Source organism: Salvelinus alpinus, chromosome 30, assembly GCF_045679555.1.
Source record: "Salvelinus alpinus chromosome 30, SLU_Salpinus.1, whole genome shotgun sequence".
Lineage (NCBI taxonomy): Eukaryota > Metazoa > Chordata > Actinopteri > Salmoniformes > Salmonidae > Salvelinus > Salvelinus alpinus.
In genome coordinates, this window is record NC_092115.1 from 37,860,822 (window position 1) to 37,887,689 (window position 26,868).

At 44.9% G+C, this 26,868-nt stretch overlaps 2 protein-coding genes and 1 pseudogene across 2 annotated transcripts; 2 read left to right on the plus strand and 1 right to left on the minus strand.

Annotated features, from left to right (window-relative positions):
* Window positions 1-973: 973 nt before the first annotated feature.
* Window positions 974-2,641, minus strand: LOC139560065 (C-X-C chemokine receptor type 4-like). The gene is made up of 2 exons (XM_071376557.1): window positions 2,556-2,641; window positions 974-2,391 (listed from the first exon to the last, which is right to left on the minus strand). The coding sequence occupies exons 1-2, from the start codon at window positions 2,568-2,570 to the stop codon at window positions 1,285-1,287; spliced, it is 1,122 nt and encodes a 373-aa protein (XP_071232658.1). The 5' UTR covers window positions 2,571-2,641; the 3' UTR covers window positions 974-1,284.
* A 7,899-nt stretch (window positions 2,642-10,540) lies between these two features.
* On the plus strand, window positions 10,541-18,951 carry LOC139559765 (DNA replication licensing factor MCM6-like; annotated as a pseudogene).
* A 598-nt stretch (window positions 18,952-19,549) lies between these two features.
* Window positions 19,550-26,494, plus strand: LOC139559767 (uncharacterized). The gene is made up of 3 exons (XM_071376106.1): window positions 19,550-19,666; window positions 24,384-24,669; window positions 24,805-26,494. Exons 1-3 carry the CDS (start codon window positions 19,570-19,572, stop codon window positions 24,959-24,961), a joined length of 540 nt encoding a protein of 179 aa, XP_071232207.1. The 5' UTR covers window positions 19,550-19,569; the 3' UTR covers window positions 24,962-26,494.
* Window positions 26,495-26,868: the final 374 nt, after the last annotated feature.

Consider the following 26,868-nt stretch of genomic DNA (forward strand, 5'->3'; position numbering starts at 1 on the left):
CTCCTGATTGCTCGCAATAGCATCAATTCTTAGTTTCACAGTGTTATATGACAAAGGTATTGATGTGAGTTTCTGAGCCTCTGCCTCCCCACACGCTGTTTTCACCATATCAATGGTGAGCGGTCATATCAAAATCTCTGCAATAGTCTGGGGTTTCGTAGCGTGCCTAGCCATTCACCGTGGCAATGATTCAAGTGCAACTGTCAAGTGCAGCCTTTTCCCATATATATATATATATCTGTATATGTTTTTTTACAATGATTTTGGAAATTCTCCGGCAACCACATTTTCATATCAGGGACCCCTAGTTTGGGAACCACTGCCCTATACAGACACACACACAGGAATATTTGTCTGTTAAGATGCAAAAATATCCTCTGCTGTTGTGAATCACTCACACCTGGTCCAGTGTCACACGTCTGAACATGGCCACCACAAGATGTTTTGGGGTGACGAAGTGATAAAGGCCTAGTGCACCAATTTTTGTGAGAAATACTTTTTTTTCCTACTTTTCTTTTGTCTGTATTATTTTTTGGGGTGATTTATCAGGGGGTGCTGTAGCCCCCTCAGCACCCCTACTTCCCGTGGCTATGGTCTGAAACATCAGCCAATTTCATTTTCAATGTGAATGTATGTGTGTGGGTAGGGGGGCAGCAATGCCATGATGATAATAACAGGATGTGACACACACAAATATCCCCTTACCTGTGTAACATCTGGAGAAACAATAAATGTCCACCCTCCCCCCCCCCCCCCTCCCCCCTGCTCACACACACAGCAGGATGTTTTAAGTGCGCTTGACTGGCCAACCGTACCACGGGGATTTATCAGTTTCACTTTCAAGAGCGTGAAGATACACCTCATCTCTCTTTCTCTTTCTCTCTCTCTCTCTCTTACACACACACACGCGCACACGCGCACACACACACACACACCGTAACACCACTCAATGAGAGAACCAAGTGAAGATTAATTATGTTTTTTTAACATTTTATTACAAACATGTTAGAAGTTTTTTAAAAAGCATACATACTTACATACCATAACAACAGTGAATGCTGGCAAAGCAAAAAATATTTACAAAAAAATCTCAAGATATTAGAAAGAACTGACCAGCAGTCTTACTCTCATTACTCTCTCTCTCTCACACACACACACACACACACACACACACACACACACACACACACACACACACACACACACACACACACACACACACACACACACACACACACACACACACACACACACACAATATTAGGCTATCGACTATTATCTTTCTTAGCTGGAGTGCAGACTAGATGACTCTGACTCTGTCGTTGTGGACGTCGTGGCGCCTGTTCGTCTACGCGGGAGAATCTTCAGGCTTGACATGCGTGTAAGTGTGAGGGCGCGGCGAGCAGAACTCTTGAAACCCACACCCAGGAAGGCGTAGAGCAGCGGGTTCAAGCAGCAATGGGCGTACGCCATTGGCTCAGACACCGCTAACCACAACCCCAGGCCTGACTCCAACGTACAGCCCCGCGGGATCAGCTCCAAGCGGAGGAGAGCATCCACTGTGATACCAATGCAGTACGGCAGCCAGCAGAGGAAGAAACAGAGAACCAAAGCCACAGTGGTCCGCACCGCCCTCCTCTTCTGCCTCTGGCCTCCCAGAGGGCCGCGGGTCAGCCTGGACACGATCACACAGTAACACACCAGTAGCACCAGGCCCGGCACCACCAGCCCCACCAGCACCGTCTGAAGGTGAAACAGGGACACCCACAGTGGGGCGTTCTCTGACGGATAGAGCCTTGCACACACCATCTCCCCTTCCCCTGCCTCCTGGGTCCGAGCGAACACCATGTCGGGGATGGCGAGGAGACCAGCAGGCAGCCAGGCACCAGCGTACACATACCTGCGAGCTAGCCGCTGCCGGATGCGTGAGGTGCTGGTGTCCGTGGCTTTGACCACGGCCAGGTAGCGGTCCAGACTGATGAAGGCCAGGATCAGCACGCTGCCATACAGGTTCACCGTGTAGATGACGTGCACGCTGACACATGTGACTGCTCCAAAGCGCCAGTCCCCTAGTGCTGCGTCCACAGCCCAGAACGGCAGCGCCAGCACGAAGAGCAGGTCAGCGGCGGAGAGGTGCAGCCGGTAGCGGTCCGTTAGGCTGAGCCGGGCCTTCCGCTGGCAGCCCAGTACAAACACCACCAGGCCATTCCCGGTGATCCCCAGGGTGAAGATGAAACCGTACACCACCGGGAGGAAGATACGCTGCACACTGGGGCTCAGCAGCTCACGGTCACATGGCTCCTCAAATCCAGCACCGAAATCGCCCAAGCCAGAACCAAAACCGGAAATCGTGTCATTGTACTCATAATCCGATTCTGGTATCACAAAGTGCTACAGAGAGAGGGAGAGAGAAGGATAATTGAGTACACTTAAAAAATACGATGTGCACAATTTTAAGAACCGATGCTACAATCTGATTAGTGATTAACATGATAACCAAGACAAATGCTGACAGCCATATAAAGTCCCAGAAAAGTTTTGTTAACAAGCCATACCTCGTAGTAGGACATGATGGAGACAGCTATATTTTTGTCTCTCCCTCTGTTCTCTCCTGCCACGTCTGTCTTTCTCTTCTCCAAATGGAGTAAAGTTCTGTACCCGGTGAGGTTAAATAGCTGAGTCTACCCTTCTTCCACCCTTGCTCCGCCCCCAACACACACACACACACACACATCTGTGACCCGCTGAAATGCTTTTCCTGTTTTCGAGGTGTCAGGTGCTGAAAGTGGCTCTATCGCAGGATTTTTGAGTTAGTGTGTGTGTGCGTGTGTGCGTGTGTGTGTGTGTGTGTGTGTGTGTGTGTGTGTGTGTGTGTGTGTGTGTGTGTGTGTGTGTGTGTGTGTGTGTGCACGCTCCTTTGTTTACAGTTTAGGCCCCTAACATCAAATCTGTGAGAATAATATTGTTGACAATGGCATGATGACATAATGCTGTTGTTGTCTATTGACAGTCAAACAATAAAGGAGAGGGGAAACGTTATAAACATATTCTCACCACACAGCTGTAGTGTGTCTGTATGTATGAGGGTACAGCTGTAGTGTGTCTGTATGTATGAGGGTACAGCTGTAGTGTGTCTGTATGTATGAGGGTACAGCTGTAGTGTGTCTGTATGTATGAGGGTACAGCTGTAGTGTGTCTGTATGTATGAGGGTACAGCTGTAGTGTGTCTGTATGTATGAGGGTACAGCTGTAGTGTGTCTGTATGTATGAGGGTACAGCTGTAGTGTGTCTGTATGTATGAGGGTACAGCTGTAGTGTGTCTGTATGTATGAGGGTACAGCTGTAGTGTGTCTGTATGTATGAGGGTACAGCTGTAGTGTGTCTGTATGTATGAGGGTACAGCTGTAGTGTGTCTGTATGTATGAGGGTACAGCTGTAGTGTGTCTGTATGTATGAGGGTACAGCTGTAGTGTGTCTGTATGTATGAGGGTACAGCTGTAGTGTGTCTGTATGTATGAGGGTACAGCTGTAGTGTGTCTGTATGTATGAGGGTACAGCTGTAGTGTGTCTGTATGTATGAGGGCACCGCTGTAGTGTGTCTGTATGTATGAGGGTACAGCTGTAGTGCGTCTGTATGTATGAGGGTACAGCTGCTGCGTGTGAGTGAGATAAATTGAGAGTGAGGGAGAGCGAGTTTGTGTTTGCACCACTTTGTCCCTTTGACACAGAGCTGAATCAGAACAGTCCTGCATGAGTGGCACCATGAAGAAGTGCACGGGTGTGTGAGAAAATTCTGACTTGCGTCATCTGACAGGATTATTATTGTGTGTGTGTGTGTGTGTGTGTGTGTGTGTGTGTGTGTGTGTGTGTGTGTGTGTGTGTGTGTGTGTGTGTGTGTGTGTGTGTGTGTGTGTGTGTGTTATTCTCAGATCAGATAGTGTCTCCTGTTCTCCGTTCTGTTAAATACCATGTTCTCCCACGGGGTCTTTGACAATAAATGAACCGTGTGTGTGTGTTATAACCGTGTCGCCTCTCAGTGCGCGAGTCCAGACTCCAGGCGCACGGCGCCATTGCGCATTTTGGGCGCTCAGTCTACCCACAGCCTGTGAAGGGTTCAGGTAGATGTGTGTTTGGGGTTGTGGTATAGACAGTGGGTGTGATGTTCGTTATAGGTGAGGCATATCCTGTGCAGACATAATCTCAGACCCAGTCAACACTGACGAAGGTGTCAACCCGCCCTTACCACTCTCGCACTCTTATACAGTAGCATCTTAATTTGAGCCAGTTTGCTACAGCAGGAAAATACTCCCGCAGCAACAGGAATGTGAATTATTATGTGGATGATCATTTATGTTTTGTATGGGTTGATGCATTTTACGTCAGGGCAAATAGAGTCTGACGTTTCAAAGTGGAAATTACAAACTTCAGAAGCATTTTTAAACCTTGAATACACGACACGTTTGCATTTCCTCCTTTGCAAGAACATTGTCATCAACACAGTGATCAAATTAAGATCCTAAATCTGTACCCTCTCTCCTTCTCTCTCTATCTTACCACAGCATCACCCCTCTTTTCTTTTTTCCCCTTCTCTCTCTCTCTCTCTCTCTCCACACCTCTCTCCTCTCCCTTTCATCACCAACACTGTATCTCCCTCTCCTCATAGGCCTAATTAAAGACCTCCTGTACTTAGAACTCCACTTTGCACCCACTCTCATGTAGACTCCAAAAGACTGAAGTGAAAATACGTTTTTGGGGGTATTGTTATCAGGTCTTATGACACCAATACGAACACTACTACAGCAGAGACTCTTGTAGGCCTACAACCCTTACAGTATGTGGGCATGAACTGAATCCGAACACACACACAGACGAGCAGGTGTTTCTGGTCTAACAGGGTTACCATGGAGCCTGTTCCAACGACAGCGCTGGTGACCAGCTGGTTTAGCTCCATATCTTCAGCTGTTTTACAGACCCCCCGAGGGACACACACACACACGCGCGCACGCGCACACCAGAACAGAGGAGCAATTATTTATTTTTTTCTGCACATAAGTAGGATGTTGGTGTAAAATAAAAGGTAGTAGAAAGAAAGAGTAGGGAACAATAGGTTGGGAACTCACAGTATTGCTGCTGCTGGCCAGCTGAGCCGTTTCAACTTAGAGCCAAGTAGGTTACATGGGAGGGTGGCTCGGTGAGTGACGAGCAGAGTCAATGTTCCCAGGGCCTCTCAAGCACTTCCCATACACACACGGAAGCTTCCCATACAATGCCTCTCCCAGCATTAAAACAGAGCTTCCTGGCAGATAGAGGGAGGAAGAGGAGGAGGAAGAGCGAAGAAAACCGAGAGAAGACAAATCAACACTCCCTAACAAGTACCCATTGCCGAATCAGTCACCCCTCAGCCACATACACGGATGCACGCACGGTCACACACACACACACACACACGCACAAGGCATACCCCACATCCAAAACGTACCACTTCCCAAACCCATGCAGCTGCTAATGTGTCAGGGGTTTGGTGACACACACACACACACACACTATTCTCCTCTAGTCATAGAGTATTCATAACAGGAAGGACTTCCTCCCTCTCTATTTAGGAAAAGCAAACAGCTGGAAAGATCTTTCAGACACGTACACGCAGACACACCTGTAAAGATATGTACATCCAGCTTTGAAACGGACACAAATGCCCTCAATTCTATCCCTCATTCTTCTCATCACTCGTCTCCTCTACTTTCCTCTCTCCTTCTACTCCCCAGCACCACTATAGTGATGGTCTAAACGCTTGGCTGTGTGTGGGTGTGTGTACTTGTCTACTGCCTACAGAATGTTAACTCGTCTGTCAATGCAAGACAGACTTTCCTGTTGGTGAGACTCTGAACAATCCTGGGAAATTCGGACTGAGATGGGCTACATCTTAAAGGGATAGTACACCATTTTGGCAATGAAGCCCATATTGAACGCAGAGACATAAAAATAGTATCCACACGTTCATCTGACTCTGGGGAAGTACACCGAATAAAAATATAAAAACGCAACGTGCAACAAGGTTGCAGCTCATATAAGGAAATGAGTCAATTGAAATGAATGCATTAGGCCCTAATCTAGGGATTTCACATGACTGAGATTACAGTTATGCATCTGTAGGTCACAGATAGCTTTAAGAAAAATGTAGGGGTATAGATCAGAAAAACAGTCAGCATCTGGTGTGACCATTTGCTTCATGCAGCTTCACACATCTTCTTCGCATACAGTTGATCAGCCTGTTGATTGTGCCCTGTGGAATGTTGTTCCACTCCTCTTCAATGGCTGTGCGAAGTTGCTGGATTTTGGCGGGAACTGGAACACGCTGTCGTACATGTCGATCCAGAACATCCCAGACGTGCTCAATGGGTGACATGTCTGGTGAGTATGGAGGAACTGGAACATTTTCAGCTTCCAGGAATTGTGAACAGATTCTTGCGACATGGGGCCGTGCATTATCATGCTGAAACATGGAGGTGATGGCGGCGGATGAATGGCACGACAATGGACCTCAGGATCTTGTCACGGTATCTCTGTGCATTCAAATAGATAAAATCGATTAAATGCAATTGTGTTTGTTGTCCGTAGCTTATGCCTGCCCATACCATAACCCCACCGCCACCATGGGGCACTCTGTTCGCAACATTGACATCAGGAAACCGCTTGCCCAAATGATGCCATCCATGCTGTCTGCCATCTGCCGGGGTACAGTTGAAACCGTGATTCATCTGTGAAGACCACACTGCTCCAGCGTGCCAGTGGCCATCGAAGGTGAGCATTTGCCCTCTGAAGTCAGTTACGACGCCGAACTGCAGTCAGGTCAAGACCCTGGTGAGGACGACGAGCGCACAGATGAGCTTCCATGAGATGGTTTCTGACAGTTTGTGCAGAAATTCTTTGGTTGTGTAAACCCACTGTTTCATCAGCTGTCTGGGTCGCTGGTCTCAGACGATCCCGCAGAAGAAGAAGCCGACTGTGGAGGTCCTGGGCTGGAATGGTCACACGTGGTCTGCGGTCGTGACGCCGTACTGCCAAATTCTCTAAAACGACGTTGGAGGCGGCTTATGGTAGACAACATGAACATTTAATTCTCTGTCAACCTCTCTGATGGAAATTCCTGCAGTCAGCATGCAAATTGCACACTCTTTCAAAACTTGAGACATCTGTGGCATTGTGTTGTGTGACAAAACTGCACCAGCACAAGGTGCACTTGTAATGATCATGCTGTTTAATCAGCTTCTTGATATTCCATACATGTCAGGTGGATGGATTGCCTTGTCAAAGGAGAAAGGCTCACTAAGAGGGATGTAATCAAACATGTACCCCAAATTTGAGAGAAATAAGCTTTTTGTGAGTATGGGAAATTTCTGGGATCTTTTAATTCAGCTCATGAAACACTTTACATGTGGCTTCTTAACAGGCTTCTTAACAGCTTCTACCCCCAAGCCATAAGACTCATGAACAGCTAATCAAATGGCTACCTGGACTATTTGCGCTGCTGCTACTCTCTGTTTATTATTTATGCATAGACACTTTACCTACATGTACATATTACTGTGCCCTGCACATTGACCCCCTGTATATACCCTCGCTACTGTTATTTTATTGTTGCTCTTTAATTATGTATTATTTTTCTACTTTATATATATATATATATATTTTTTTACTTCAGTTTATTTTTAGTAAATACTTTAAAACGTATTTTTCTTAAAACGCCATTGTTGGTTAAGGGCTTGTATATAACCATTTCACGGTAAGGTCTATTCTATTCTATTCTATTCGGCGCATGTGACAAATAACATTTTATTTGATTTAATATATTTGTGTTCAGTATAGATTAAGGGCCTCATTGCCAAAATCCCATGCTATCCTTTTAACGGTATAAATGGGCTTCTTCTCCTTTATCTGCTCTGGTGTGAAAACACTGGACATGTGAATGCATATTTAAAGAACATCACACTGCTTGCTCAGCAAGTACTACTGCTCATGTTTCTCGGCCCAAGAAAGTCTCTTCTTCTTACTGCTGTCCTTTAGTAGTGGTTTCTTTGCAGCAATTCGAACATAAAGGCCTGATTCACGCAGTCTCCTCTGAACAGCTAATGTTGAGATGTGTCTGTTACTTGAACTCTGTGAAACATTTATTTGGGCTGCCATCTGAGGTGCAGTTAACTCTACTGAACTTATCCTCTGTAGCAGAGGTAACTCTGGGTCTTCCTTTCCTGTGGCGGTTCTCATGAGAGCCAGTTTCATCATAGCGCTTGATGGTTTTTGCGACTGCACTTGAAGAAACTTTCAAAGTTCTTGAAATGTTCTGTATTGACTGACCTTCATGTCTTTAAGTAATGATGGACTGTTGTTTCTCTTTGCTTATTTGAGCTGTTCATGCCATTATATGGACTTGGTCTTTTACCAAGTAGGGCTACTTCCTCCTGATTCAGCTCACACCAGGCTTGAACCCAGGACCTCTGCCTTGCTTGCACGTGACCACCCTCCTGGAGCATCTTCCCAGTCGGCACCACACAATACACTAGCTATTTGCTGGTGCAAGTGGGGACACAGTCTGAGGAGAAAGTTTCACACATCCCCATGTGCTTCACATACAAGCAAACACCTGGTAGGCATCCACCTTATTGCTTATCACCGGTTCTGTGTGAAATGTGAAAAAGCTGGACAGGTGAATGGCAGGCAGAGTAGGAGAGTAACAGATTATTTAAAAAACGGTAACTGTAATCCGTTACGTTACCAGCAAAAATATTGTCATCAGATTACAGATACTATTGAAAAACTATATTATTACTTCAAGGATTACTTTTAAATTCAGAAAGGAGGTTTGCAGAATTTTTTTCCCGACATGTCTGTTTTCTCAATGATATTCAAATCAGCATTGAAAAAATTCAAGAAGTTTAAGCTGCCTATCAATCATTGTTTTTGAAACTAGTGGACAGCCAGTGAAAAATGCACTCTTGCAACAGATGCACAGTGCGGATCCCAGCCTACAGAATAAAAATTTAGCTTTTATTGCTCAATCTAATTCCATTGGCCTAATGGACACATGTTCAAACTCGTACACTTTTGATAGCCTTAAAGGGGCAATCTGTAGTTGCTACATCCATTTTTTAACTTAAATAATAAATATCCATTTATTCTTGATGAATATAACTTATACATGCCTCATGAGCTTAGCTCAACTGTCACACTCCATGAGAACCCAAAATATAAACTTGTTTTTCTCCAATGTTTGTAAACATTGCAAATGTAAACAAACACTGTAGAGCCTCATAACATGGTTAAAACAATACATGTTGATATCGTGGATGTTCAGTCCTTGCATCTATAGCTCTGTCTATTCATCTGAGTGATTACGTTTCTCCAGGCCCATCCCTCAGCTTTTTACCAAAACAGAGGTGGGGCAACCATTTTCTTATTGTTTCATCTTTGGATTTGCCCTTTAAACAGATGCATATTATCAAGATATCAAAGAGTCAACAACAAAAAGGTAAACAATAGGCCTATAGCAAAGGCAGCATATGGCATTCATTTTGCACATGTAAATAGCACTTTTCAGTAGTGGTCAAAGCATGCCATTCCATGAGCGCAGCATTTATTTTTCAACTCAAATCAATGAGCCCAATCAGTCCTCCATGACAACACCATCATAAACAACAGAGTAAGGCTGGATAATAAGTCCTTAGTTTTGGGGTTATGGTCAGGTAAAACAATTTGGCTAATCTATACTTCCATATTTCCAAGTCTTATTCTTGAAGGTCAAGGGGTTTAACATTTACGGGAATGACTGAAATTCTGATAGACTTTGGTTTTTAATGTGAAGATATAATTGAATTGTATTATTATATGTAGTAGAAAGCGATGGGTAAGATGAAGCCTACATAACCAACTCATAAAGTAAAATTTAACATCCATATATGGCCAGATATGTAAACTTTATCATTGATTTATCCTGCAATAGATGTGGTTCGATTGGTAACATACGTTTTGGTCTTCTTCTAATGCCTCTTAAGGGGAAAGTAATCTAAAAGTAACTGAATGTAATCAGATTACATTACTGAGTTTGGGTAATCCAAAAGTTGTTACTGATTACAATTTTGGACAGGTAACTAGTAACTTTAACGGAAAGTAACCTACCAACCCTGATGGCAGGTGATAAGCGATCTCCATGTTGCTCTCACCTGTCAGATAAGAGTTAACTACTGTGTACTCTGGAGGAGAGATGAGAGAGAAAGGCACTTTGCCAGGGAGGACTGACAGGCTATGGTCCTTGTCCTTCCCCTGTGGAAGACCATGAAACCAGACAGTTTTGTTTGGATGTTAAATGACGAGACAGAGGCATTGATTCGAGTAACCAGTCTTTTTCAGTATATTGCAATACATCCGGGTATCCCAAGCACACCAGTTTCAGTAATTAACATTTACCAACAGATGGCATCACTGTGTCATCTTAAACCCATAACAAGTTTTTACAAAACCAACACGCAATATAATAATGCTGCATTTGAGAACCTGCTCTATCAGTTCAACAGCTACCTCTAGTGGCGAAACCGTAGAACTGTACCCCACCATCACTATGGAAGTAGCTATTACCTGTAAGCGCTTTGGTTTTACACAATGTTGCTCCTTCAAGGAGAAAATGGGTTGTTCATATTTGCATACCACATTTGATTGGCTAGAATCTTTCAGTCTTTTACACGGTGTCAAGATACAACGATTGGATTGGTCAACTGTGTCTCCCCAAACGTCACATGGTCCTTGTTATCGCGCGAAAAGTGCACTTTCTCTTCTCCAGCGTGCATGGTACGGTTCGTCAAGGGAAGACGGAGGAGATTTTAGAAACAATTTTATATTTCAGTATTAATCCAGTGAAAAGATGGATCTTGCACAGACGACTCAGGAGAATGCGGGACAGATGGTGAAAGACGAGTTGGCAGAGATTATTATTATTATGTTATTGTTCTTCTTGATACCTAACGTTAGCTGACTGGTAGATTTATAGCTAGCTAGATAATAGCATTCTCTCAACCAGCTTCATGAGCTAGACACCTGGAATTATTTTCCAACAGGCCCAAGCAAGTCTCTTCTTCTTACTGGTGTCCTTTTAGTAGTGGTTTCTTTGCCGCAATTCAAACATAAAGGCCTGATTCATACAGTCTGCTCTGAACAGTTGATTTTGAGACTTGTCTGTTACTTGAACTCTGTGAAACATTTATTTGGCCTGCAATCTGAGGTGCAGGTATTTGCTGATTTCTGAAGCTGGTAACTTTAATGAACTTATCCTCTGCAGCAGAGGTAACTCTGGGTCTTCCTTTCCTGTGGCGGTCCTCATGAGAGGGTTTAACAGCAGCCGTGGTTCGAGACGAGGAGTCACACGAGTTCGTCATCGAGGCCGGAGCTATCATGCTCGCTGACAACGTGAGTGTGTGTGTGAGCTGAGGATGTTGCGTGTGTGTGTGTTTGCATTTCTGTCTGTTTTGTGCTTAAAGTGGGATGTGCTGCTCTTTGTCCACAGGGTGTGTGTTGTATCGATGAGTTTGACAAGATGGAGACCAGAGACCAAGTGGCCATCCATGACGCCATGGAGCAACAGACCATCTCCATCACTAAAGCTGGAGTCAAGGTACTCACACACACACCATCACTAAAGCTGGAGTCAAGGTACTCACACACACACACACACACCATCACTAAAGCTGGAGTCAAGGTACACACACACACACACTCACACACACACCATCACTAAAGCTGGAGTCAAGGTACTCACACACACACACACACACCATCACTAAAGCTGGAGTCAAGGTACACACACACACACACACACACCATCACTAAAGCTGGAGTCAAGGTACACACACACTCTCTCCCTCTGACCTCCCTCCTTGTCCTCCAGGCCACTGAATGCCCGTACGTCCATCCTGGCGGCTGCTAACCCGGTCGGTGGTCGCTACGACCGCAGCAAGAGTCAAACAGAACGTCAACCTGTCCACTCCCATCATCAGCCGCTTCGACCTCTTCTTCATCCTGGTGGACGACTGCAATGAGGTGTGTTCTGTGTGTGTGTGTGTGTGTGTGTGTAAGAGAGAACATTTGTGTGTGTATGTGAAGAATGGTGTGTGTATAATTACTAATGGAAATGTGTGTGTAGGTAACAGACTATGCCATAGCCAGGCGTATTGTGGATCTGCACTCTCGCATTGAGAACTCAGTAGACAGACTCTACTCTCTGGATGAGATCAGAAGATACCTGGTCTTCGCCCGACAGTTCAAACCCAAGGTAAGTGCTGTGGGTGTGTGTGGGTGTATGTGTGTGTGTGTGTGTTAAGGATTTTCACACTGAGTATATTTACATGCACTAATAACTAGATATTAAGCTGATTTATGGCATTAGTCATGTAAACACCTTACTCTGATTATCATATGATCCATTTTGCATCATCATCATGATGTGGCCGGTGACACTTTGCTTCTTGAAAGTCCAATATCTTGAAAACATGACTGCTGACACCAATTTTGGGACTGTATCAACATTGGACTAATGAAAAGAAAAACAAAATACTGTTTTTGAGTGCATTTTCCCTTTAAAATCGATTTAAAAACACCTCGATTTTTAAGCAATCTTTCGCAATATTAAGACATGTAAACACCTTAATAGGAGGTCCAGCAGTGTATTGGACCTGCGAGTGTGCTAGAGTTTCTCATTCGCACCAGTGAAGTGAGTTCGCAAAATGTAGCCTGATTTCAGATGCGTCCATGTAACTGTTCTAATTGAAGTATTATATTAAATCTGAGTATTCACAATAAATCGTACTATTGAATGCACGCAAACATATCCAATGTCTGCGTTTCTGTGCTGTGATGGGGCTTATGCCCAATTCCAATGGAGTAGTACTGATGTGGCTGAATTTGTGTTTGTGCGTAGATCTCTGGTGAGTCCGTCATCGTGGAGCACTACAAACGGCTGCGTCAGCGCTGGGGGCGTGGCCAAGTCGGCCTGGCGAATCACGGTGCGGCAGCTGGAGAGCATGATCCGCCTCTCTGAGGGCATGGCCCGCATGCACTGCTGCGACGAGGTTAGAGGTCACGCAACCTATACCCAACGCACCAAGAACTTAGACGCACAATGCTCTCACAACTGCTCTCGGAACTAACGGCGGCACCAACGGAGTTAACGGACACACCGACGTTGTGAGCGGCCACTCTGACAGCGGCCGCTGCGTCTGACCTTCCCAGAGTACCGCCGCATCTCCAACCTGCTGGTGCTGCATCTCCGCAGGGCCGAAGAGGGTAATCAATCAATCAATCAATTTTATTTTATATAGCCCTTCGTACATCAGCTAATATCTCGAAGTGCTGTACAGACACCCAGCCTAAAACCCCAAACAGCTAGTAATGCAGGTGTAGAAGCACGGTGGCTAGGAAAAACTCCCTAGAAAGGCCAAAACCTAGGAAGAAACCTAGAGAGGAACCAGGCTATGAGGGGTGGCCAGTCCTCTTCTGGCTGTGCCGGGTGGAGATTATAACAGAACTATGCCAAGATGTTCAAAAAAGTTCATAAGTGACAAGCATGGTCAAATAATAATCATGAATAATTTTCAGTTGGCTTTTCATAGCCGATCATCAAGAGTTGAAAAACAACAGGTCTGGGACAGGTGGCGGTTCCATAACCGCAGGCAGAACAGCTGAAACATTAATAGCAGCAAGGCCAGGCGGACTGGGGACAGCAAGGAGTCACCACGGGCGGCAGTCCCGACGCATGGTCCTAGGGCCCAGGTCCTCCGAGAGAAAGAAAGAGAGAAGGAGAAAATTAGAGAGAGCCAAGATTTTCAAAATGTTCATAAATGACAAGCATGGTCAAATAATAATCAGGAATAAATCTCAGTTGGCTTTTCATAGCCGATCATTAAGAGTTGAAAACAGCAGGTCTGGGACAGGTAGGGGTTCCATAACCGCAGGCAGAACAGTTGAAACTGGAATAGCAGCAAGGCCAGGCGGACTGGGGACAGCAAGGAGTCACCACGGCCGGTAGTCCCGACGTATGGTCCTAGGGCTCAGGTCCTCCGAGAGAAAGAAAGAGAGAAGGAGAAAATTAGAGAGAGCCAAGATTTTCAAAATGTTCATAAATGACAAGCATGGTCAAATAATAATCAGGAATAAATCTCAGTTGGCTTTTCATAGCCGATCATTAAGAGTTGAAAACAGCAGGTCTGGGACAGGTAGGGGTTCCGTAACCGCAGGCAGAACAGTTGAAACTGGAATAGCAGCAAGGCCAGGCGGACTGGGGACAGCAAGGTGTCATCATGCCCGGTAGTCCTGACGTATGGTCCTAGGGCTCAGGTTCTCAGAGAGAAAGAGAGAACGAGAGAATTAGAGAGAGCATACTTAAATTCACACAGGACACTGGATAAGACAGGAGAAGTACTCCAGGTAACCAACTGACCCTAGCCCCCCGACACATAAACTACTGCAGCATAAATACTGGAGGCTGAGACAGGAGCGGTCAGGAGACACTGTGGCCCCATCCGAAGAAACGCCCGGACAGGGCCAAACAGGAAGGATATAACCCCACCCACTTTGCCAAAGCACAGCCCCCGCACCACTAGAGGGAAATCCTCAACCACCAACTTACAATCCTGAGACAAGGCCGAGTATAGCCCACAAAGGTCTCCACCACAGCACAAACCAAGGGGGGGCTGCCAACCCAGACAGGAAGATCTTCCTGCCAACCCAGACAGGAAGATCACGTCAGTAACTCAACCCACTCAAGTGACGCACCCCTCCTAGGGACGGCATGAAAGAGCACCAGCAAGCCAGTGACTCAGCCCCTGTAATAGGGTTAGAGGCAGAGAATCCCAGTGGAGAGAGGGGAACCGGCCTGGCAGAGACAGCAAGGGCGGTTCGTTGCTCCAGAGCCTTTCCATTCACCTTCACACTCCTGGGCCAGACTACACTCAATCATATGACCTACTGAAGAGATAAGTCTTCAGTAAAGACTTAAAGGTTGAGACCGAATCTGCGTCTCTCACATGGGTAGGCAGACTGTTCCATAAAAATGGAGATCTATAGGAGAAAGCCCTGCCTCCCGCTGTTTGCTTAGAAATTCTAGGGACAATTAGGAGGCCTGCGTCTTGTGACCGTAGCGTACGTATTGGTATGTACGGCAGGACCAACTCGGAAAGATAGGTAGGAGCAAGCCCATGTAACGCTTTATAGGTTAACAGTAAAACCTTGAAATCAGCCCTTGCCTTAACAGGAAGCCAGTGTAGGGAAGCTAGCACTGGAGTAATATGATCAAATTTCTTGGTTCTAGTCAGGATTCTAGCAGCCGTATTTAGCACTAACTGAAGTTTATTTAGTGCTTTATCCGGGTAGCCGGAAAGTAGAGCATTGCAGTAGTCTAACCTAGAAGTAACAAATGCATGGATTAATTTTTCTGCATCATTTTTGGACAGAAAATTTCTGATTTTTGCAATGTTACGTAGATGGAAAAAAGCTGTCCTTGAAACAGTCTTGATATGTTCGTCAAAAGAGAGATCAGTGTCAAGAGTAACGCCGAGGTCCTTCACAGTTTTATTTGAGACGACTTTACAACCATCAAGATGAATTGTCAGATTTAACAGAAGATCTCTTTGTTTCTTGGGACCTAGAACAAGCATCTCTGTTTTGTCCGAGTTTAAAAGTAGAAAGTTTTCAGCCATCCACTTCCTTATGTCTGAAACACAGGCTTCTAGCGAGGGCAATTTTGGGGCTTCACCATGTTTCATTGAAATGTACAGCTGTGTGTCATCCGCATAGCAGTGAAAGTTAACATTATGTTTTCGAATAACATCCCCAAGAGGTAAAATATATAGTGAAAACAATAGTGGTCCTAAAACGGAACCTTGAGGAACACCGAAATGTACAGTTGATTTGTCAGAGGACAGACCATTCACAGAGACAAACTGATATCTTTCCGACAGGTAAGATCTAAACCAGGCCAGAACTTGTCCGTGTAGACCAATTTGGGTTTCCAGTGTCTCCAAAAGAATGTGGTGATCGATGGTGTCAAAGGCAGCACTAAGGTCTAGTAGCACGAGGACAGATGCAGAGCCTCGGTCTGACGCCATTAAAAGGTCATTTACCACCTTCACAAGTGCAGTCTCAGTGCTATGATGGGGTCTAAAACCAGACTGAAGCATTTCGTATACATTGTTTGTCTTCAGAAAGGCAGTGAGTTGCTGCGCAACAGCTTTTTCTAAAATTTTTGAGAGGAATGGAAGATTCGATATAGGCCGATAGTTTTTTATATTTTCCGGGTCAAGGTTTGGCTTTTTCAAGAGAGGCTTTATCACTGCCACTTTTAGTGAGTTTGGTACACATCCGGTGGATAGAGAGCTGTTTATTATGTTCAACATAGGAGGGCCAAGCACAGGAAGCAGCTCCTTCAGCAGTTTAGTAGGAATAGGATCCAGTATGCAGCTTGAAGGTTTAGAGGCCATGATTATTTTCATCATTGTGTCAAGAGATATAGTACTAAAACACTTAAGTGTCTCTCCCGATCCCAGGCCCTCGCAGAGCTGTGCAGATCCAGGACAGCTAAGCCCTGGAGGAATACGCAGATTCAAAGAGGAGTCCGTAATTTGCTTTCTAATGGTCATGATCTTTTCCTCAAAGAAGTTCATGAATTTATTACTGCTGAAGTGAAAGCCATCCTCTCTTGGGGAATGCTGCTTTTTAGTTAGTTTCGCAACAGTATCAAAAATAAATTTTGGATTGTTCTTATTTTCCTCGATTAAGTTGGAAAAGTAGGATGATCGAGCAGCAGTGAGGGCTCTTCGGTACTGCACGGTACTGTCTTTCCAAGCTAGTCGGAAGACTTCCAGTTTGGTGTGGCGCCATTTCCGTTCCAATTTCCTGGAAGCTTGCTTCAAAGCTCGGGTATTTTCTGTATACCAGGGAGCTAGTTTCTTATGACAAATGTTTTTCGTTTTTAGGGGTGCAACTGCATCTAGGGTATTGCGCAAGGTTAAATTGAGTTCCTCAGTTAGGTGGTTAACTGATTTTTGTCCTCTGACGTCCTTGGGTAGGCAGAAGGAGTCTGGAAGGGCATCAAGGAATTTTTGTGTTGTCTGAGAATTTATAGCACGACTTTTGATGCTCCTTGGTTGGGGTCTGAGCAGATTATTTGTTGCGATTGCAAACGTAATAAAATGGTGGTCCGCTAGTCCAGGATTATGTGGAAAAACATTAAGATCTACAACATTTATTCCATGGGACAAAACTAGGTCCAGAGTATGACTGTGGCAGTGAGTAGGTCCAGAGACATGTTGGACAAAACCCACTGAGTCGATGATGGCTCCGAAAGACTTTTGGAGTGGGTCTGTGGACTTCTCCATGTGAATATTAAAATCACCAAAAATTAGAATATGATCTGCTATGACTACAAGGTCTGATAGGAATTCAGGAAACTCAGAGAGGAATGCTGTATATGGCCCAGGAGGCCTGTAAACAGTAGCTATAAAAAGTGAATGAGTAGGCTGCATAGATCTCATGACTAGAAGCTCAAAAGACGAAAACACCATTTTTTTTTTGGTAAATTGAAATTTGCTATCGTAAATGTTAGCAACACCTCCGCCTTTGCGGGATGCACGGGGGATATGGTCACTAGTGTAACCAGGAGTTGAGGCCTCATTTAACACAGTAAATTCATCAGGCTTAAGCCATGTTTCAGTCAGGCCAATCACATCAAGATTATGATCAGTGATTAGTTCATTGACTATGACTGCCTTTGAAGTGAGGGATCTAACATTAAGTAACCCTATTTTGAGATGTGAGGTATCACGATCTCTTTCAATAATGGCAGGAATGGAGGAGGTCTTTATCCTAATAAGATTGCTAAGGCGAACACCGCCATGTTTAGTTTTGCCCAACCTAGGTCGAGGCACAGACACAGTCTCAATGGGTATGGCTGAGCTGACTACACTGACTGTGCTATTGGCAGACTCCACTAAGCTGGCAGGTTGGCTAACAGCCTGCTGCCTGGCCTGCACCCTATTTCATTGTGGGGCTAGAGGAGTTAGAGCCCTATCTATGTTGGTAAGACAGACAAAACGCACACATTCTACATGTGGACAGTGTGTTATGCAGCGGTTAACTGTTTACCTGTGTGCGCAGCCGAGGAGGAAGAGGAGTTGAAGAAGAGTGCAGTAATCAACTGGTATCTGAAGGAGATGGAGTCAGAGATCGACTCAGAAGAGGAGCTAGTCAACAAGAAGGGACTGATAGAGAAAGTCCTGCACAGACTAGTGCACTACGTAAGAACACACAAACACACCCATTGCAGCGTTGAGTCGGAGTAATAACACCTTTAGAAACCTTAATGTCCAACAGACATCTTTACTATTACTGTTTTTCTTCCCTCTCCATCTGTAGAATCATATCCTGATAGCGCTGTCTCAGGGAGGGCTGAAAGGGTCAGAGACGGAGGCACAGGAAGAAGTTCTGGTCGTCAACCCCAACTACACTCTGGAGGACTAGACTCATCCCCTCCAACTCCCTCCCTAGCACTTTCCCCCTCCTCAATCGCCTCTTTCTGTGGCTTTTACGTTGGACTCCAATTCAAGTTTTTGTTGAATGTTGGTTAGTGTAATTACATTCTCAACATTTGTCATGTTTATTTATAACATTTGTCATTTTATTGCTGCTTTATAGAGTTTTTAAACGACTTTACCCTGTTTTAAGCCTTTTATTTGTATTCTTGTGGCCAGGTGAATAATATGTTAATAAATATGTTGCTCTGATTTCTCCAGAGCATTTACTGGCATATGGCTGTTTGTGGGTCTCCTCAGTTAACATTATGTTAATCCTGACTAGCATGGTTTTACCTCCCATGTTAAATGTATGTATAAAAGAATACACAGAAGTTAAAGTCTACCCTTTGATGCATGTTTTTTTTTTAATGAAATAACTGTTGTGGAAAAATGCTTCCCCAAAAAACAAAGAAGAATAATCAAATGTTTGCTATTGTTTATGCCCTCCTTGTCGCCAGTGATGTTTCGGGGAACAGTAATGCAATATGCTTCAAAATGACTAAAACCAAAACGAAACTAGAAATTATAATGGGCCTACATTCATGCAGTTTCTTGACTGTCCAGCTCACTGATAATCACCGAAATGAAAGAAAGACAGTCGGGGGGAATTGAAAATTCCCAAACGGATGAATAGAGGACTATTTTTAGCACATTTTTACAGCGAGTAAATATTACACATTTTCAGTATGGCCCTCTGGAGCTCTTTGAAGACCGAATCCCAGTTCTAAATGAGCTTGAGACCCCTACAGTAAATTTAGCAAAGATAATTCAGTTATTAACCTTGGGTGGAGGGGGTCACATTTATACCTAGTTGGAGTTGATATGATGATTGTAAAGAATGAATGTAGCCAAAGATAATCATGTAACGCATCTTCTGATAAATATAATTATCCAAATAACACTGGCTGGCAAATCTATCGGTGAATCGTCCGCTAGGTGGCAGCAGAGGGCCGTAGAAAGCATGAATGACGCTTTGCGCATGCCCAAGCCGACTCCACTTTTACATAACAAGATGGCGGCGCCCTGTAGGAAGCTTGCGAGGACAGGGATGTTTAAAGGTATGTTTACTCTGAACAGCTTAAAACCACATTTATTTCGACATAACTCATAAACAGAGGGTGTCAGCAGTTTTTAGGGGCAAAACTGTTCCTCTCCTTGTCTGGTGGTTTGAAAACAGGTCAGATGAAAACATCAACACCACGGGTAACTTCCACAAAGCTTTGAACGATTTGAGTGACAAGGCAAGAAGGGCCTTCTACGCCGTCAAAAATGAACATTAAATTCGACATCCCAATTAGGATGTGGCAAAAAATACTTCAGTCAGTTATAGAACCGATTGCCCTCTGAGGTCTGGACAGAGAGCCTATACAATTACTAGAGGGGATATCATAAACCTTAACATTTCTGTAATGGGGCCAAAATGGTAGCTATCTTGGTCAGGGAGAAAATCAAAACCAGTCTTAAATATTGTCATATAATTATAAATACAGTTTACATGGGTTTTATGCCAATTTTATGTATAAATAGCATTTAAAATGCTGTATATGTAAACAGACCATAAACGTCTCAGATTGTATTTTCTTGGAAAGCTGTGCGTGCTATTATATGATACAATATCAGTACTTGTTGCATGTACAACTTGTCTAAGTCCTATTATCAACTGATTTCAGCCAGTGTATGGCTGTGGATTGACTGCATTGCTGGAATGGAATGTTGGCATATTGGCAGTTAATTTGAAAAAAATATATAATGGAATCATTCCTCAAACTGGCTAGCTAGTTAATACACATACAGTGCAGATAATATCTTATCACAGCACTGACAAATCATGGCTGACCTTTTGACCATCATAAGAAGGTTAATGTCCTTTCTGGTATTCAAATTCCTAATTATATGGGTCTGGGGTCCTCTCACCAACCAAGAATTCACAAAATGGGACAAACACCAAATTGAGACTCTGCATGCAGAATTCTGCAAAAACATCCTGTGTGCAAGCACCAAACATCAGCAAGCTGGTCCTGTGGCTCTGTTCACAAGCAGACCCTACAGAGCCCCAGGACAGCAACACCATTAGACCCAACCAAATCATGAGAAAACAAAAAGATAATTACTTGACACATTGGAAAGAGCTAACTAAAAAAGCAAAGCCAACTGGAATGCTATTTGGCCCTAAACAGAGAGTACACAGTGGCAGAATACCTGACCACTGTGACTGACCCAAAATGAAGGAAGGCTTTGACTATGTATGGACTCAGTGAGCTTAGCTTTGCTATTGAGAGTTCACCGTAGGCAGACCGAGAGAGAAGACAGGCATATGTGCCCACTGCCCACAAAATTTGGTGGAAACTGAGCTGCACTTCCTAACCTCCTGCCAAATGTATGACCATATTAGAGATGCATATTTCCCTCGGATTACACAGACCCACAAAGAATTGACAGTTACCAACCTCGATTTCGACTTCAATTCCGACTCAGCTGTTCCCTTGTTCATTCCATTGTTTCATGGGCTACCAAAACGCTGCAGGCGTAGATGCAGCAGACGAGCCGGCATCCTTCTAAAACTGAGACGGAAGAGAATATCGACCGGCACTTCCCTATGTTCTATTGGCAAATGTCTAGTCACTCGAGAATAAGATAGGAGACTCTCGAACGAAGCTCATCCATCAGAGACTTGAAAAGCTGCAATATTATATGCCTCGCAGAGATGTGGCTGGATGACTCTGTCACATCAAATCCAATTTTATTGGTCACATACACATATTTACCAGATGTTATTGCGAGTGTAGCGAAATGCTTGTGTTCCTAGCTCCAACAGTGCAGTAGTATGTATGTTGAACTCAGTGGTTTCTCCATGCAGTGGCACAATTGGACGAAGGCGGCCTCGGGCAAGTCCAAGGGGGGGAGGGGTGTGCCTCTTCATAAACAACAACTTGTGCTCTGTTTCCATTGTGAAAGAAATGTCGAGCTTTCACTCACCTGATATAGCATACCACATGGTAAGCAGCAGGTTTTTATCTACCAAGAGAGTTCTCATCTGTAATTATCATGGCTGTCTACATCCCTCCGCAAGCCAACACCACTTTGGCACTTAACGAACTGCATGGGGTCATAAACAAACAAGAAACCGCTCACCCAGAGGCAGCATTTCTTGCAGGTGGAGACATTAACGTGGGGAGAACTTAAAACCTTTCTACATCACTTTTACCAACACGGCTCCTGCGCCACGAGGGGAGCTAAAACTGTAGAACACTTTTATTCTACCCACAGAAATGCATACAAGGTCCTCCCTTCGGCAAATTTGATCACGACTCTATTATCCTGCTTTTATTTATTTTAATCGAAGGTCGAGTCATGCGTCCTCCGATACATGACCTGCCAAACCACGCTTCTTAACACCCGTCCGCTTAACCCGGTAGCCAGCCGCACCAATGTGTCGTAGGAAACACTGTTCAACTGACGACCGAAGTCAGCCTGCAGGTGCCCAGCCTGCCACACGGAGTTGCTAGAGCGCGATGAGCCAAGTAAAGCCCCCCGGCCAAACCCTCCCCTAACCTGGAAGACGCTAGGCCAATTGTGTGCCGCCCTATGGGACTCCCGGTCACAGCCGGTTGTTACACAGCCTGGGATCGAGATGAAGCAGACGCGAGGATACAAGACTGTTTTGCTAGTACAGACTGGGAAATGTTCCGGGTTCACCCGATAGCATTGAGGGGTTTACCACATCAGTCACAGGCTACATCAATAAGTGCATAGACCACGTCATCCCCACAGTCACTATACGAACGTATCCAAACCAAAAACCATGGATTACAGGCAATATCCCCGCTTGGCTAAAGGCTAGAGCTACCGCTTACAAGGAACAGGACACGGACACATACAAGAAAGCCCGTTACGACCTCCGACGAGACATCAAACATGCAAAAGGACAATATAGGAGGAAGTTGGAATCCTATTACACCGGCTCCGACACTTATCGTATGTGGCAGGGCTTGCAGACGATAACGGATTACAAGGGGAAACCCAACCGTCAGATGCCCAGTGATGCAGAACTCCCAAATGAGCTAAATACTTGTTATGCTCGCTTCGAGGAATACAACACTGAGTCTTGTGTGAAAGCCCCTGTTGTTCCGGATGACTGCGTGATCTCCCTCTCCGTGACTGATGTGAGTAAAACTATTTAACAGTTTAACACTCGCGAGGCTGCCGGGCCAGACGAAATACCAGGGCGCGTTCTCAAAGCAAGCGCAGACCAGCTGGCAAGTGTCTTCACTGACATTTTCAATCTCTCCTTGTTCCAGTCTGTAATCCCATGATGTTTCAAGCTGACCACCATTGTCACTGTTCCCAAGAACTCCAAGGTACCCTGCCTAAATGACTATCACCCTGTAATTAATTAACAATTGCATTTCACACTGCCCTCTCCCACCTGGATAAGAGGGGAAATAACTATGTGAGAATGCAGTTCATAGACTACAGCTCAGCATTCACCACCATACTCCCCTCAAAGCTCATCACCAAGTTGGGGACCATGGGACTGAACACCTCCCTCTGCAACTAGATCCTGACTTCCTGACGGGCTGGCCCCAGGTGGTGAGGGTAGGCAACAACACCTCCGCCACGCTGACCCTCGACACGGGGGCCCCTCTGGGGTTTGTGCTTAGTCCCCTCCTGTAATCCTGTTCACCCACGACTGCGTGGCCACGCACAATTCCAACACCATCATCAAGTTTGTTGACGTCGCGACAGTGGTAGGTAGGCCTGATCACCATGGAGTTGAGGCAACCTACAGGGAGGTGGTCAGAGAATTAGCATTGTGGTGCCAGGACAAGAACCTCTCCCTCAACGTCAGTAAGATGAGGAAGCCGATTGTGGACTACAGGAAAGAGGGGAGAGCATGCCCCCTATCCACATTGACAGGGCTGTAGTGGAGCGGGTAGAGAGCTTCAAGTTCCTTGGCGTCCACATTACTAAGGACTTAACAGTGCACGGCAGTGCCTCTTCACCTGCAGGAGGCTTAAAAGATTTGCCATGGGCCCTCGAATCCTGAAAAGGTCCTACAGCTGCACCATTGAGAGCATCTTGACTGGCTCCATCACCTCTTAGTATGGCAAATGCACCGCAAATTGTTACAGAAGGTAGTGCGGACAGCCCTGTACATCACTGGGTCGAGCTCCCTGCCATGCAGGACCACTATATCAGGAGGGGTCAGAGGAAGGCCCGAAAAATTGCCAACATTCCAGCCACCCTAAACATAGACTGTTCACTCTGCCACCGTCCGTTAAACAGTATAGAAGCATCGTCTCTCGAACCAACAGGCTCTGAGACGGCTTGGGGGGAAACGCTATAAGACTGCTAAATAGTTAATTAAATGGTTACCCAGACAACCTTGCACTGACTCTATGCACGCTCACAAGACTATCCGTGAGCTCCAAAACTATTGGGACAGTGACAAATGTTGTTTTGCCTCTGTACTTCAGCACTTTGAATAGTCATTGCGTGCTATGAATATGGGACCAAATACTAAACTTTTTACTACTTTAATACACAAATTAATTTGTCCCAATACTTTTGGTCCCCTAAATGGGGTGGGGGGGACTATGTACAAAAAGTGCTGTAATTTCTAAACGGTTCACCCAATACGGGTGAAAAGACATCGTCTAATTTTTTTTTTTTAAGTGTCATACTCATCGTCTACATCTCTAACGCACAGATCCTGAGGCAGCTGAAGCTGAAGGCTAGAATTATTTAACCTGGCCAATACTCTCACTGTTTTAGGTTTGTGTCAGATTCCAGGCCGGTCACTATGGACACAAAGGTGCCTGGTCAAGTTACAGGCTCTGAGGTGCATTCCTCCCCGGTGTCTCACCCGACTCTACCGGCCACTGACCACCACCAGGTCGACACTGATCAGCACCAAAACAGAACAGCCGAGAAGCACCGATCAGCAGAAAACGACTGACACGCAGAAAGAGCAAATGAAAGAGACTGAGGAGGAGGAGGGACCAGCGTACATCCCCACGAGAAAGGCCAAGAACCCCATGATGAAGATCGGCTATGCCTGGTGAGAGACCCTCTGTTCTCTAACGTGGTTTATATTCAGATTTCTGTTGTAGAGAAACAGCTGACAATTTGATATTGTATTTCAGGTGAATAACCCCCTTGGTAAGTCCCCCCTCTCTTTCCCCTCTCTCTATAGGATGATAGGTCTCCCTGCAGGTATAATAGGGTTCATCCTGACCAAGAGAGAGGTGGATAAGAACCGCCTGAAGCAGCTGAGGATTCGCCAGCGGATGAACCGGTCCAATGAAGGAGAGTACGAGGGCAGCCGCTACCGCAACAACAGACTGGACTGATCCCAACTACATTGAGAAGATGTGTGTGTGCGTGCTTGAGTGAATGTGTATGTCTGCAGCCTGTGTGTGTGTGTTCACTGCCTCTGCTACCGTTGGGCTGACGAAGCCTTAAAAAGAGACTGATGTATACAGATTGGAAACAGTTGAGACACCCGTACTATTTTGCTCGGTGTTCACACCTACAAGAATGTATATGAATCAACTGTAAACAAGTCCATGATGATCACACAGACTGTCTGCGTGGGTCAGTATAGGATCCAGAGTTCTTCCTATGTCTTGACCTTTATCAGGAAAAACGCTGGCCATGTCACTCTGCTACGTTCAACAGACCTTTTCTTTCCAGATTTTTGTAACATGCACCCTGCAAACTGTGTTCCCATATGATTTCTCTCAACGGTCAATCGTTTAATATCAATAGTCTAAAACTTCCATTCTTCTCATGTGGTAGAATAGAAGCTTGTATTTTAATGCTTGGAGGTGTGAATTTGGGCCTTTTCTCAGTTTTCTGCTATGTCATCGAATGTTCTGTTCTGAGGGTTCTAAACACATTTGAATCTAGAACTGTATGTTCAAGCCAGTACATGACAATTAGGCTAAACATTTCACAATACTATAATAGGTACACTGTATGTGTTAACAAGTACATCAGAAATAGTCATTGCATTTACATAAAATGAAAATGAATTTACATCTATAAGATGGCATCATTAAGACGAGACCATTACCAAACGGCGTATCAATCAGCCCAGAGCTTTCGCTCATGATTACCTTGTTGTTACCTATGTTTAAATCATAGAAAAGCAGAGTAAAAATAAATACAAAAAAGAGCAGCGGATAATTTATCCAGAGTGGGTGGAGGAGGTGAGGCCAGACAGGGTAGTCATCTGCTCTTACTCCTGTGCAGTACTGATGAGCTTAAATGAATGTGTCTCAGAGCAGACATGATGTATTGTATGAAGTTTTGCAGTGTTTGTATGGGGTGAAACAGATGGGGGGTATTTGTGATGTTCCTCTGGGTACCTGCTCATGTGGGTGTAGAGGGGAATGAGGAAGTGGATATTATTGCCAATCAGGCTCCTAATGTTGAGATGGAATTGTCAATTAGTAAAGCAGAAGCTAATGGATTAATAAGAACAGTGGCAAGAGTTGTGGAACAGGGGGAGTAAGGGAAGACACGTGTATAAGATTCAGGGAAAGGTGGGGGCAGGGAGGACCTCAGGCCAAAGAGAGAAGGGAGGAAAGTGTAGTCACAAGGCTAAATAGTGCATTGAAAGTGGTGGGGAAACATCCTACTGGGAGGTGTGATCATTGTCAGGAAGGAGATAGAGACAGTGGAATATGTTCTGTTTCAGTGCCAGAAATATGTGATAAAGGGAGCGATTGCCATTAGATTTGAGGAGTTGAAGAGCCTTCATTGTCTCTGGTCCACACTCCAGTCCAGTTGGTGCCGGTAATGCACCTTAAAGTTGGTTGCCAACCGCCATATGAAATCCACAGAAGAAGAAGTGAAAATAAAACCTGTCTCTACTTTGACGTTTCCTCTCTATCCATGTCTCAGAGCAAGATTGATATCAGGGGACCCTTTTCACAGTACAAGACTCAGATGCGCGCGGCAGTAAGAAAGCAGTCGCCATCTGCGCCCATTCAACATAGCATAGATTTGCGTTATAAACTAAATAACTTTTAGGGGTTCTCATGCGCTTACAATAATGTTTTGATTCTTGCTTGAACAGTCGCTAAGATTATATTTGGTTGTGATCTTTGCAAAATAACTTTTGAATGCAGCAGTTGTTAGCTAGAATGCTAAAGCTCATTGATATAGGCTGTAGCAAAAGCTAGCCAAAGAGCCATTTTACTGGTGGAAATGTTTAAGAATAGTGCAGTTGATTTGCGATGATGACATAAAC

Bases quoted from the DNA above. Each gene is read 5' to 3' on its own strand.
- LOC139559767 (XM_071376106.1), top strand. From the start codon at position 19,570: ATGAATGACGCTTTGCGCATGCCCAAGCCGACTCCACTTTTACATAAC. The intron at 19,667-24,383 runs GTATGTTTACTC...TCACTGTTTTAG, and splicing joins GAGGACAGGGATGTTTAAAG to GTTTGTGTCAGATTCCAGGC. The intron at 24,670-24,804 runs GTGAGAGACCCT...CTCTCTCTATAG, and splicing joins ATGAAGATCGGCTATGCCTG to GATGATAGGTCTCCCTGCAG.